The 14,172-nt window shown below is 39.7% G+C and overlaps 2 protein-coding genes across 2 annotated transcripts; one reads left to right on the forward strand and one right to left on the reverse strand.

Moving 5' to 3' along the window:
- On the forward strand, positions 3,183-7,245 carry LOC109726152 (UDP-glucuronate:xylan alpha-glucuronosyltransferase 1). The gene is made up of 4 exons (XM_020255599.1): positions 3,183-3,552; positions 4,400-4,606; positions 4,756-5,399; positions 6,024-7,245. The coding sequence occupies exons 1-4, from the start codon at positions 3,494-3,496 to the stop codon at positions 7,040-7,042; spliced, it is 1,929 nt and encodes a 642-aa protein (XP_020111188.1). The 5' UTR covers positions 3,183-3,493; the 3' UTR covers positions 7,043-7,245.
- On the reverse strand, positions 8,745-10,703 carry LOC109726350 (probable pectinesterase/pectinesterase inhibitor 51; the record flags this gene model as incomplete). The annotated part of the gene is made up of 2 exons (XM_020255886.1): positions 8,745-9,417; positions 9,655-10,703. Coding segments are annotated over 2 exons (1,491 nt in total), but the record flags the coding sequence as incomplete, so codon positions are not given.

Raw genomic sequence — 14,172 nt, forward strand, 5'->3', positions numbered from 1 at the left:
TTTAACAACAGATACGGCCATTGTCTAGTGCTGTTGGTTGGTTGCATGAAGAGATATTTTGGACGAAAGATGCGGGTTTTTTTTTTTTTTTTTGTAGCAATTGGTGGTGTCTTAATGTGAGTAAAAAGTGGCAATGAGATATGTTCGCTTTAATTTTTATATTGAACCACTGTCTAGTGCAGTTAGTTGTTATTTTAAATTATTGATTGAGTTGTTGCGAATGCGATATTTTATTTCTACAAATAGATAATTTAGCCCCTGATTTTTTGGTAAAATAAGATGAGTGATTTGTCTAGGAGGATTTTTAGAGTGGAACATGCAAGGGATTATTTAATCTAGCAATTAGAAGTGTCTTAATGTGAGTGGAAAGTGGCAATGAGACAGATTCAATTCGGTTTTTAGGATTTTTTCAATCGTTTATTTATCACTGCTAGATTGGTAGGTTGATTAGAAAAAAAGGTGTATCTAATTTAAGAGTTTCTCCAAGATACACACACAAAAAACTCTACTATCTCAAGCATTTTTTGTACCACTTAGTTAGGGACAAAAATTTCGTGGGCACCATGCCCAAACAATTGAGTAATGCTTCATTAAATAACACTATATCTAACCGATATTACTGATCACGGCCTTACAAAACTTATTATAACTCAATATTGTATTTTATTTTTTTTTTAAAAGAAATGCTAAAATATCTTCCCTTAGTCATCTCACTACACCACTAAAGACTCCCTCATTAAACAGCAACACTCCAATATCATGAGGATTTCAAGTTGGTAGGTCTAATTTGGCAATCACAAGGTGATTCATTCCAATCTCATGTGCTACACTTCACCTAATTTTGTTGTTGTTTTATTTTATTTTATCTTTTTATGTCACTCCTCTCCCTTAATTGGTAGCATGTAAATCTCAATGTACAATTACTTTATTATGAAATTGAGATCATTGTCATTACCATACTCTTTATCTTAATGCTTTTTTTTTTTAAAAAAAATTCTTTTTTAATAGCATTAATGTTTTCTAGTTTACAAATTGTCATTAATTATTTTTTGACTAAATTACAAAAATCTCCCAATCAATATCAGCTTTTCACTTTTTCTTTTTGTCATTCAAAAACCTACACTTTACCCGCTTAAAAAATAAAAAATATTCACAGGAGGTTACGTTGTGACAAAATAATTAAATTGCCCCTCATTTTCTTAGGGGTGGTGGGCGTGGACAGAGGGTGGGCGAGGGCGAGGGTGAAGCAGCGGAGGAGGATGAGGGCGTGTGTGTCAGTATAGACAGAGTGGCGAGCGAGGACGAGGCAGCACGGCCGAGAATGAGGAAGGAGAAGGGTTTCAGAAATATTTTAGGTATAAAAAATAGGATATAAACGAAACCCTAACGGAACACTGACGGCGGAGGTCAAAGTGAATATTTTTTATTTTTTAAGATAGCAAAGTGTAGGTTTTTAAATGACAGAAAAAAAAATAAAAAAATAGGTATTGACGGGTTTTTATTTGTAATTTAGCCTCTTTTTTTTTTTCTTATTTTGTAAGTAGGTTACAATATGCAACTTTGCATGGAAGGAGTCAAGAGTTTGGTTTGCCATATTTGGGTCCTTGATGATTCCAAGAGAGTTATTGGGATGATTAAATTGGAAAAGTAATTGGATCTATTTCTTTCACACATTTTTAAGAGCAAGTCCTTCCTACTCATGAATGTTTTTCTTTTTCATATACTATTATTATTCAAGTCCTTCCTACTCATGAATGTTTTTCTTTTTCATATACTATTATTATTCGAATTTGAGACCCATTAAGCTAAAAAGTGGTAAAATTTTTGTATGAACAGATCATATTTGTTATGAGAGAGAGAGAGAGAGAGAGAGAGAGAGAGAGAGAGAGAAGTTGGGTGAAGAAGTATGTTGAGACCTAGGACATGATGTGAAATTTAACCCTATCTTATTCCCTCTCTCCCAAATGAGATGTGAAATCTCTTCCTTGCTTATTTACTACAAAATTTTGGTAGTTTCAATAGTTTAGGTTGTACTTCAATTTCTTGATGAAAGGAAGGTTTTTATTGTACTTTGGCTTATTCTAACCTCACAAAATAGTCCCTTTCTAGATCCAACCATTTAATTTTTTTTTTTTTTTTCTGTTCCCTTCCAATAGATATTCAATCAATTTGAAAACAAAAAATCAAAGATTTAAGTACCCATCGGCATGAATCATATCCATAATATCGTATCGTGCCAATAAAATATCAGCACGATACAACCTCCATGCCGATGGCAATAGCTCATGCCCTCTATTCTTTAAATTAGTAAGTAATTTTCTTAATAAAGTTTAAAAAATTTGATAAAGATATATAATAAATAGGTAGAATATTTTATTGCTAAAGAAAATAAATATTTCATCACACATGTACTGTTGTGGTCGGCACGCGTCGATATGATTCGGCATGCACTGTGTCGTATTCTGCCAGTAAATTTTCGGCATGACTCCATATCACGGCACTTAAATCCTTAAAAAAAAAAAATTGATATCTTCTTGTATAATTTCTTTTTAAACTAGCCTTTTTTAAAAAAAAAATTTTGTTGCCCCTTATCTCCACCCTTAATCTTAAACAATAAGACACTTTATAAGATAACTCTCCCTCACCTCACTCATTTTTTAGCCAAATGTGCTTTGCTTGGGAGCAAAGAGATGGTTTGATGTAGGGCCCAAATTTTTGTGGTAGTTGGATTTGGTGACTACAAAAGGGATGAGGCATTGAGGTAGGCTACCTACATGCCAACAAATTCCTTTTTTTTTTTTGTTCAAAAAAATAATTTTAACAAAAACAACACCTCTTAGTTTTAACATAAATACCATCTATTCAAAAAAAGCAAAAAAGATATACCAAAATTAGATAAATTGATGTCCAAACTTATTGTTATGTACAATGGTCATGGATGGTCAAAATATTTGGCATGTATATTACCATCTTATTTGAAATTTTCATAGGAAGAGTCTATTTCACCCTTCTATCACTAACAAGAGAAAAGTTAAAAGGGACAATAGATGAAGTACAACAAACAACAACAATGAAGAGAGTGTAGCAGTGTCACTGTTGCAAAACTAAGAAACTGGAAAAGTTGGTCTTTTTGAGTTTTTGAGTTCTCTTAACATTTTTTTGTTTCTGTAACTTATTTTGGAGCTTACTTTTTGTATCTTGTTCTTCTTTTTCACCCCTTTGTTTTGATCATCACACTTTAAAAAGTTGCTTCATCCCCTTGTCATTTTGGTTTTGCTCCTTGTCCACTGCAGAAGCAATTCTCTAACTATTAATTTGGTCCTCATATTTCATCATTCATGTTCTATCTAATCTCACTGTGTTGAAGTGATCCATTTAAGAGACCTTTTCTCCGATGCTCTCGTGATCTCGTGTAAATATTTTCGAGTCTCTGAGTTCTTAATCTGTTAGGAGAAATAGGAAATGAGGGTGTAAATCGCCGAAGCCGATTGCGATGAGGGGCCTCGCAGGCATTGCTTCAGTCCATGCGGAAACCAGGCACCGGTTGGCGCCGTAAGTTTCATCACATTATGCTTCTCTTTTCTCTCTTTTTTACTTTTCTTTTTCATCTCTCCGGACAAAGTATCAGTATTGTTACTGCAAACCATATCACCTGCAACTTTTTTATCTGATTCTTCCAGTTTTTATTAATCCATGTCATAAACAAGTTAGTTATTTCATGTTTTTACTCGAATTACTTTAATCATTTTCTTCGATTATATTACTGTGTGGTATATGTCGCAGAATCACCATTTATGCTCTTGATTCTTTATTTCTTTTTGCTGCGAAATTTTACGTTATTTCTTGATAAATTGTGCATTTCTTCATTTTCTTTCAAATCCTCTCTTTTTTCTTTCTTTCTTTTTTTTTTTTGAGAAGTTTAAAGAACATTTGTGGGAGAACCTCTGTTACCAGCGACATTTTTGATGCATTATCTTTCGGTTTCAATCACAGAGCATCATTTGCCGCTTTTAGTGAATCCCAAAAGAAAAACCTTTTACACATGCGACGGCATGAAACATAATCTACAAATGCGAACAAAAAAAATCGATTCGCGTAACACACTCAATATGCGGAAAACCGTAAATAATCCTTTAGAAGACCATTGATAGAGAACTACACTTCTTATCATAACTGAATCTCAGAATTACTAATACATAAATCAATTTAGAAGCACAAGTGTTTCAGAATATTGGGAAGGTTCGTTTGGTTATCGCAAATTCCCAATTCTACACAAGCTTTACAACTAGTCGAACATACATAATTTTCGCAAATACATTTACATGAATACATTTCCTCTTCCCAATTCCTAGCTGTGTTACGGACCGATATAACTAAGTTGGCTTCTTTCCAATTTCAGCACCAATTCGAGCAAAAGGAGGTTCCAAAGAAGCAGCAATCTCAAAGACGGCAGCAAGCCATTCATCAAACTGCTGCTCGAGAGCTCGGGTTGCAAAGTACGGTTTCTGAGATTTGTTCTCGTCGTTCTCACATGTGGCTTCTTCCTCATGCTCATGCACTCTCCGACGGTTCATTATAAGGAGCATTTCATGTACACTAGTTCACGGTACTTGCCTCAACATCGCCGCTAGATAGTCTCTTCTTCTCTGATATTTTCTCGTAGCTGTTTCATGTACACTAGTTCATAGTACAGACTGACGAATCTTTCTCAAAGATGTTGAATAACTTTTTTGAATTCGAATGCTCTGAGCACAGATCCAGGTTTGTAACTGTCGGATGGATGTGGAACCCGGAGAAACCAGACACAGGCTACAAATCGAACTTGATCATCGATTGGTCGCAGATATCGAAAGCAATTGGAAAACTCAATAGCCAAAAAGTAGACCTTAAAACTGGTTTGCTGAACTTCAACAAAGAAGAGATTAATACATGGCAGAGCATTCTACCACGCACTGACGTTTCCGTAGTTCATCTCGATCATGTCCAAAAGAATGTAACTTGGGAGGATCTCTATCCCGAATGGATCGACGAGGAAGAAGAATCTGAAGTGCCCTCTTGCCCTAATTTTCCCAACCCGAAGCTTTCCAAAAAGGCCCATTTTGACGTCGTGGCAGTTAAGCTTCCTTGTAGGAGCTCAAAAAGCTGGTCGAGAGATGTTGCTCGGCTGCATCTGCAGCTCGCAGCAGCTAGAATCGCCACGGAGTCTACGAATTTTCAAAAGCCAGTGTTTGTGCTTGTAGTAAGCAGATGTCTCCCTATTCCAAATCTCTTCAAGTGTAAATACCTTGCGTTTCGTGAAGGAGACGTATGGGTGTACAAGCCGGAGCTGAGAGAGCTCAGGGAGAAGCTACAGCTCCCTGTCGGGTCTTGCAAACTAGCACTTCCATTCAAAGCAAAAGGTCAGCTTGGTTCTCTTATTTAGTAAAAACGCAGGAAGGAATTTCGCGCACATACCCTTGGGAATGTGCGGAGTTGCGCAGACATCCCAGTAGAGTTGGTGTTTTCATGCGTAAACCTGAAAACCTGCCTATTTGTGACCTTGTCCCTGTCAGGGCATCAATGCAAATGTGGTTTTCTCTATGCACCTTCAAAGGGGCATGAATGCAAATAACTTGTGGTTTTGGGGCACACATGCTGATACCAACTTCGCAGGGATAATTGTGCAATTTCACCTATTTGCAAGGGGGTATATGTTGGAAAAAGTCCTTCCAAGAAACCCCATACAAATATTGTATAGCTTCAATTTTGACCTCTGAAATATTAAAACCTATATATTACCCCCTAAAATACAGAATTCATCACTTTGCCCCTGAAAATCCATCACTTTGCTCGCAAGTTTAATAGGGGTGCAATGTAGATTTTAAAAATTGACAGGGACAACGTGAAGATCACAATATTTATGGGGTTTGATTATATATATATATATATATATATATATATATATATATATATATATATATATATATATTTCTCCCCCCAGTTCAGGAAAGTTCCACTTACCGCTATTAAAAAAACAAATGCAGAACACCCATACTTACCTTCATCTCACCGAGTAGCTTACGCGACCATACTTCACTCTGAGAGCGTATACGTCTGCGGTGCAATAACTGTGGCTCAAAGCATCCGACAAGCAGGATCCACAATAGACCTAATAATCCTCGTCGATGAAAATATTAATAATCATCACCGAAGTGGCCTCAAAGCGGCGGGTTGGAAAATAAGAACTATTAAAAGGATACGGAACCCTAAAGCAGAACCCGAATCATATAACGAGTGGAACTATAGCAAATTCTGGCTCTGGCGTCTTACCGATTATGATAAAATCATATTCATCGATGCCGACCTTTTAATCCTTCGAAACATCGATGTTTTGTTTTCAATGCCCGAGATCAGCGCAATTGGCAATAATGGAACTCTTTTCAACTCTGGTGTGATGGTAATTGAGCCTTCAAATTGCACATTTCAACTGTTAATGGACCATATAGGTGATATTGAATCGTATAATGGTGGTGACCAAGGTTATCTAAATGAGATATTCACTTGGTGGCATAGAATTCCTTCACACATGAATTTTCTGAAGCATTTTTGGGAAGGAGATGTGGAGGAGACTAAGGCATTGAAGACTTACTTATTTGGGGCCGACCCGCCGACTTTACATGTGCTCCACTACTTGGGACTAAAACCGTGGTTGTGCTTTAGGGATTACGACTGCAATTGGAATGTGGATAATTTGCAGGAGTTTGCGAGTGATGTGGCGCATGCCAGGTGGTGGAAGGTGCACGACAGAATGACTACATACTTGCAGAGCTTCTGTCTTCTGAGTGAGAAGCAGAAGGGCCAATTGGAGTGGGATAGAATACAGGCAAGGAAGGCGAATTCTAGTGATGGCCACTGGAAAAGGACGATTACCGATCCGCGACGAAATATCTGCAATGAGGAGATCTGTAACGGGAAGAAAAAGGAAAAGCTTTCAGACGATCGAAATCGGTTAGACCATGGATTTAATGCATCCAGTTCCACTAAGATAATTTCAAAGCTGTAATTTTTCTTGGTTTCAGTCCCATTCCTTGATACAGATTCTTGCTTCTGAAGAAGAATAGTGCTTTAGGCTTCCAATATATACACAGATGCTGAGTGTAAATTGAACATTTTAGGACCCTATACTGATGCCATTGTCTAATGCATCTCTTGTTTATAGAATTTTTTGTGTGAAAATAAAGCATCTGTTATCATATTGTTTAAGAACACCTAGTTGTACTTTTCTTCAGAAACAAGCTGTCTTTACAAAACTGGAATGTGTTCATTATTGAACTTCTAAATATTTAATACCAAATTCATGTACATTACATAAGTCGGACCACTAGATATCATAACTAGAACTAGAACAAATATGAACTGCTTTTCTTAGACCTGCATTGGTTCTATTTGAGGGGGAAAAAACACTGAATTGGGGCTATTTTGGCCCTCGATACTAAAGCTTCTACAGAAGTATTGTCTGAATAGAACTACTTAAAGAAGCATCGACAACTTTTCCGTCAAAAATCCCAAGGATTTCCTACTGCAGTAGAAGCAAAAGCTTCAAACTTAAGCTCCTACAATGGGGCACCAAAAGCACAATTCAGCTTGAGCAGAAGCAAAAGATCCAAACTTTTTCTTTGCAAAAGCCTAAATGCCGCCTTTTGGAGTGAGCGATGCAACTTAGGAGACAAAAAGTTTTTAAATGAGAAAATATTTGCATTACCCGCATCTAAGTAATGTAATTCATGCACATTAACATATGCCGAAAGAATGCAATTTGTCCCTTAAATCCAAGTAAAATCAATTGAATACTATTAGAAAACAAAAAAAAGGATTGAAATCCTTGCTAACATGAGACCTCAGCCACTTCTTTTGGAATTAAAAGAATTAGTCATAGTAACTCAAATAATTAATTTGCTTTAGCTTGAAGTATCATCTACAATAGCTTAAAGCTCAAACTTAATATTGCTGTGTCTATGTCCAGTAAGGAAACATTGCTTTCTTATATCCTTTTCAAGGGCCAATTTCAGTAACACTACTTTATAAGAGCTCTCTCTCTCTCTCCACCCAAACCCATGTTACATATTTTTGTTCAAGAATACAGATATATGAATCTAAATCATGATAGAAGTTAAAACACAAAAATACCTAGAGATGATTATCTAAAACAAATATAAATCCAGATTATATTTTCAATATAACTTTGTCCAAGCAAACTTGGAGAAGAAACTTAAATTTGCTGCACAATATCCTATTCAGTGTTGCTTTATATTACAACTTGATCAAGTAACTTATAGCCAATCATGCTACCATAAAGTCATTAAAAATGGTTCATTTATAGCCGTCAAGATTCACGATACAGGTTAGATGCAAAATTGGATTTGTAGATGAGCAAAATAAGGAGATATGGAACTTGCAAACTCGGTAAAAAAGAAATAAAAAAGCAAACATAAGAATTGAACCTAAAAGAATGGAACTATAAGCTAAAATCTATGTAATGAAAGAAATACAAGGAAATTAAAAAAAAGTAAAAAATGGGAAGGTAAATGAAGGATCTGGGACTGTCGCACCAAATCTAGGCATGGTGACTTAGATGAATTTCTTACTTGCAAAGCTTGCTCATGCTTCCAGAGTACCATTTCCGTGCAACCATCTATGTTGGCGAGAACAACTCAGCATTTCATCCAAGAGACCTAAAAAATGATGCATATCCATCAATCCATGAATTATCTCAATTCCCTGTATATTGCTTTCACCTCATTATAATTCCTGAAAGTCCAATAAAACATTTCCAGCAACATCTCCCATTCATCTGCCACCAACACCCACACCAGAAACATCACAAATCGGTGTCCTTTTAGCTGCATGATTAGTAAATTATCCACTCGAATTCCCTAAAGGAAATTCTTCAAAAACTCTCGGCATCAATGAAACATTATGGTAACTATAATCAAAACTCAATAGGCAACCCACTCATCCCCTTGAATAAAATTCTCCGGAGAGTAAACACCCAAATGCTCCTCTTCTATTTGGCTGCTCCACTCCACTCTCGCACTAGCATTCGCCCCAGGTCCCAAACTCCCGTACTCCCCATAGAATAGCGTTTTCAGTGCAAAATCACCCCGCCACGGCAGCCACCCCTCAGGTCGCACTACCTCCCCAAAGTAACACCTCACAAACACCGTCCGTGAGTACTCTTTCCACGGCCTCCCCAGATACACTCTGTGAACCCGCGGCTTCTTCCTGTACAATTCCAAGTACTCCGCGCTCCCAGTAACCGTGCAATTGTAGAACACAAAGCCTGTGGGCTGGGACGGGTCGGTCCGCCCGTGCGCCGTCACGGCATTGCGCTCCCCCTTCTCCGGGTTCTCTAGACGTGGCACCACCTCAATAAGACAACTGTCCATAGTCACAGGTTCAACATTATAAAGGAATTCGAAATAGTTCAGTTAGTAATAATAATATCCAAACTCCATTCTGGCTATAAATAACCTAGAAATTTCATAGTTCCTTGATGATTTTCTTGCAAACACTCTCAGCCTAGTGAATTATTACTAACATAGCCATCCAATCCAATATTCATGAGCTATTTGCGAATTCGTCAAAGAATCATAAATTTTTACAACAATGGCCGACCTATCGAACACCGCGGCAGCATTTCCGAAGATGAAGTCGACGGTGCCGGAGATGCGGCAGTGGCGGTACAGCTGACGGAGGGAGCGGGCGTAGAGTGTGTCCTGGTGCCCGCGGAACTCGACGTGCTCGAGGACCGACATATCGCTGTCGGACCGGAATGCGACGGCCTGGTGCGCCCCGGGGCCGGCGGCGTTCTCGAAGGTGAGCCCCCGCGCCCGGAACCCGTCGGCGAGGACGGCGACGGTGGCGGTGTCGTAGGTGGTGAGGCCCGGCATCTGGGCGTGGCGGGCGCCGGTGACGACGGTGGCGCCCATGCCGTCGCCGGCGAAGACGAGGTTCGTCTTCTCGAAGGGGACTAGAACGTTCTCCTCGTAGATCCCGGCCTTGATGTGGATCACGAAGCGGCCGGATCCGCGATCGGGGGCGGCGGAGACGGCGTCCTGGATGGATCGGAAGTCGCAGGGCCCGGATCTGCACACGGTGGCGTCGGGAACGGGGAGCGGGGTCGGGAACAGCGGGGATCGGGGCAGGGTTAGGGTTTCGCCGCCGCCGCCGCCGCCGCCGCGGTGCTCCGGCTCCGGGGGCTCCCAAAAGCCGTCGCGCTCGGTTCTGGGAGGGGACCAGAGGGCGGGGTCGGGGCCGAAGCGGAGGCGGGCGGAGACGAGTGCGAGGGCGTTGCTGGTGAGGGCGGCGGCGGCGGAGACGGAGACGGCCTCGTCGGAGGAGTTGAGGCGGCGGAGGAGGGAGGAGCAGTCGTGGAGGTAGACGAGGGCGGCGGCGGAGAGGGCGCGGGCGCCGCGCAGGGACGGGGCCGCGGCGGCGGCGGAGAGGCGGAGGGAGGNGGAGACGGCGAAGGTGGGGCGGTGGGGGCGGTAGAGCACGTAGAAGATCCCCCCGGCAATGGCCGCGAGGAGGACGAGGCCCACCAGCGCCAGCAGCGTCCACAGCACGCACGAGCAGCAGCAGCTGCGCCCGCTCCGCCGCCGCGACTTCGGCGCCTGGGGCCGGTANGAGGAGGAGGAGGAGAGGGGAATGGCGATGGGGAGGAGAGGAAGAGGTGGAGGAGAAGGAGGGGAGGAGGAAGAGGAGGGAGAGGGAGGAGATGGTGACGACGATGACGAGGAGAGAGAGGAGGAGGCGGAGAGGCTTCCTCATTTGTGAGAACGAATACTCCGTGCATAGAGTTAGCGTTGAGTTGAAATATTATTATAATATTTTAAAATATTAAATTTAATAAATTACAACGCCAAAAAAAAATTCAATCGGTAAAAATTGATTAAAATAGTTTGAAACAAATTCAATTTAAAAATTAAAAAAAAAATTGGGCTTTTTTTGCAAATAGTCCCCTGACAAATTTTATTTGTAAAAATAGCCCCGTCCAAAAATTATTTACAAAAATGGCCCTGCTCCTGCCACGCCAGCGCCACGTCAGCGCCACGTGGGCAGGGCAGGCCCAGATGTTTAAGTTGAACACGGTAAACCATTCACTGTATTCAATACAAAATTTTTGTATTGGACACGGTGAATGGTTCACCGTGTCCAATACAAATACCCCAACAATGACTAAGTTGGAGGTATTTGTATTAGACACGGTGAACCATTCACCGTGTCCAATTATTTGTATTGGGGTATTTGTATTGGACACGGTGAACCATTCACCGTGTCCAATTATTTGTATTGGACACGGTGAATGGTTCACCGTGTCCAATACAAATATTTCGATCTTAGCTATTTTGTATTGGACACGGTGAATNATGATTCACCGTGTTCAACTTAACCATCTGGCCCAGCCCCGCCCGCGTGGCGCTGACGTGGCGCTTGCGTGGCGGGGCCAGGGCCATTTTTGCAAATAAATTTTTGCCAGGACCAATTTTAAAAATTTTTTTTGTAAGGGGGCTATTTGCAAAAAAAGCCCAAAAAAATTTGGTAAAGATCCGCCGGAGCGGGTAGCCTTAACCGTGTGTGTCAACAGGTAGAGCACGAATGCTCGGCTCCCGTCCCTGTCAGGGGAGATGCCAACCGTCTCTCCTTTCTACGAACACAGCAGACAAAGCAACAAAGAGAATTTATAAATCATTGTGTTTGGACGTTGATATCCGATGTGGGACTAATTTTGCCATCAAATTAAATGTCCTCGTCGGGTCTGACTAGGGATGTAAAACAGGCCGGGTAGCACGGGGGCCGCCCGGCCAGGCACGGTCTCGAACTGGGCTACAGCATAGCACGGGTACTGTAACATCCGTACCGGTACAGCCCGACCGGAAAGCACCTCTGTGGCCCAGCAATTTTGTTAGTCCGGCAATCAATAGTACCCAGTGCGCGCTTGGTACTGTTAAGTTTTTTTTTTTTTTCGCCGAGACCACTATTATTCGAAACCGCACATTTTTTTATCCAATGATCGAAAATCTAATAGTACAAAGTGCTTTATACTATTAATAGCCTAGAGTTCGTTTCGAATTACAGGAAGATTGCATTATATATGGTGAGAAAATTTATTTGTTTCCGCATAATATTGCATTTCGCATATCGCGATAAGTCGGTTACGATATATTTTTTGTGATCCCACCGAAAAACGCAGAAATATATTCCTATATGCTTTTATCCCAATTTTATTTTATCTAATAGCGTTAGATAGATCTCAATACAAAACTAAGCGCTAATATACTATTAATAGTACCAAACGTTTTGTTCTATTAGGTTTTCGAACCCTAAATGGAGAGACATGCGGCTAGGATGATAGTAATTTTCTAAGATTTAGTGGGTAGTTAATTGAATAGTATGATCTAACATATAAAAATGATCAAAAGAATAAATCTAACGGCGGAAAATTTAATAGAACCAAATGCTGGGTGCTACCATCAATAGTAAAGTAACCGGACTCTACAAATTGTATGATATTTGGCATAAAAATTTACAAAAAATTTATATTTTCACAAAACCTGATCACCTTGTATGATGTTATACACCAAACCTTTTTTAAAACTGATCAAAATATTCCTACTCTCTCTCCTCGCCCTCCTCCTCCACCGTCTACACGTCACTGCCACACTCGACCCCATACCTCACTCACATCGCCACTACTGCTGACGGCGACGGCGCGGGCTCTAACGCCGCACGGGATGTGAAGGTGAGGGTGTGGGTAGCTGCACAGTTCGAGACGACGGGACGCGGCAGGGTGCCGGAGCGAGATGAGGTGAGTAGGCTGGGCATGCTGTTTCGGGCCGTCTACGTTACTTTAGACCAGGCCGGTATCTAGAAATTTTCGGGCGGGCCATGTTTACTTTGGTCCGGGCCGGCCGGGTCGTGAACCGAACATAGCGTGGTTCGGGAACGGTCAGAATGATGTGGCCCCTAGGGTTGAGTGAGTTATTGATTGAATAGTATAATTTAATAGATAAAAATAATCAAAGGATTAAATTTAACGGCGGAATTTAACTAATAACTAAATTCGATAGCAACTTTTACAACCCAAATCCAGCTTAGATTTTTCGGGTTTGATATTTTAGGGTTTTTTTTTTTTTTATGTCGATTTCGTTTTCGAATTTTGAAATTTCTAATAAGCGGAAGGAGCTGTTGACTTTGTTCTGAAAAAATAATTTCTATATAACTGATTTTAGTTTAGAGAATTGATTTTGGTTAAAAGTTATAAAGCGTTTGACTCAATTTAGCATGAAAGTAATTTTTCTAAAGTGATTCTATAAAGCTGTTTAACAAGTATTTTTGACGTTTGCAAATAACAAATTTTTTTTGCTAAATTTTATTTTAAAATTTAAATTTAAAATTTAAATTTGACTTTAAAATTTTAAAATTTAAAATTTAAAATTTAAATTTAAATTTAAATTTAAAATTTGTGTCCAAAATTAAAATCAAATTTGGAGAAGCAGATTTTAACTGATTTTGAGTTTGAGCCTCTAAAATCAGAAAATTGATTCTGAGAATCAAAATCAGATTTTTAAAAAAGCGGTTACCAAACACTTTACTGTTGAAGGAAAAAAATATTAGTGACCCTAAAATTACTTTTCAAATTAAAGATCAAACACTCCGGAATTCAAGTACAGCTTCACATTAATTTCCACCTTTCATTCTGTTTCAATTTTGAATTTTGCAAAAATCACTAGGAAACCAAAGAGATTTCATTCTGTATCAGTCACACCACACCATCTATTACCAGGTGATCGTACCTCTCCATTTGAAGTCTAATTATATTTCTCCTTTTGAATAAAAAATATAAAAAATATTATCTTAATAATCATAATGAAACGGATAAATTGAATACAAATAATTAATTAATGACATCACATCAGCAATATAGTGTTATGTCACATCACATAGCTTTGGAGTGTTGCATCAAAATCCGGGAGGTGACTTTCCTTTTTTAGCAAAAATGGGAAATTAAAGTCTCTAAGCAGCAACAACAACAACAACCATCTAATTAAATTCTAGAGAAAACTTCAAAAACCCTCTTGTGATTTCGTAGTATCTCACTTTGCCTTCCTGTGATTTAAAATATATCAAATT

This window comes from Ananas comosus, linkage group 21 (assembly GCF_001540865.1).
Source record: "Ananas comosus cultivar F153 linkage group 21, ASM154086v1, whole genome shotgun sequence".
NCBI lineage: Eukaryota > Viridiplantae > Streptophyta > Magnoliopsida > Poales > Bromeliaceae > Ananas > Ananas comosus.

Excerpts from the sequence above, each read along its gene's own strand:
- LOC109726152 (XM_020255599.1), top strand. The coding sequence starts at position 3,494 with ATGAGGGGCCTCGCAGGCATTGCTTCAGTCCATGCGGAAACCAGGCAC. Across the intron at positions 3,553-4,399 it reads ACCAGGCACCGGTTGGCGCC|CACCAATTCGAGCAAAAGGA; the intron begins GTAAGTTTCATC and ends TTCCAATTTCAG. Across the intron at positions 5,400-6,023 it reads ACTTCCATTCAAAGCAAAAG|AACACCCATACTTACCTTCA; the intron begins GTCAGCTTGGTT and ends AAACAAATGCAG.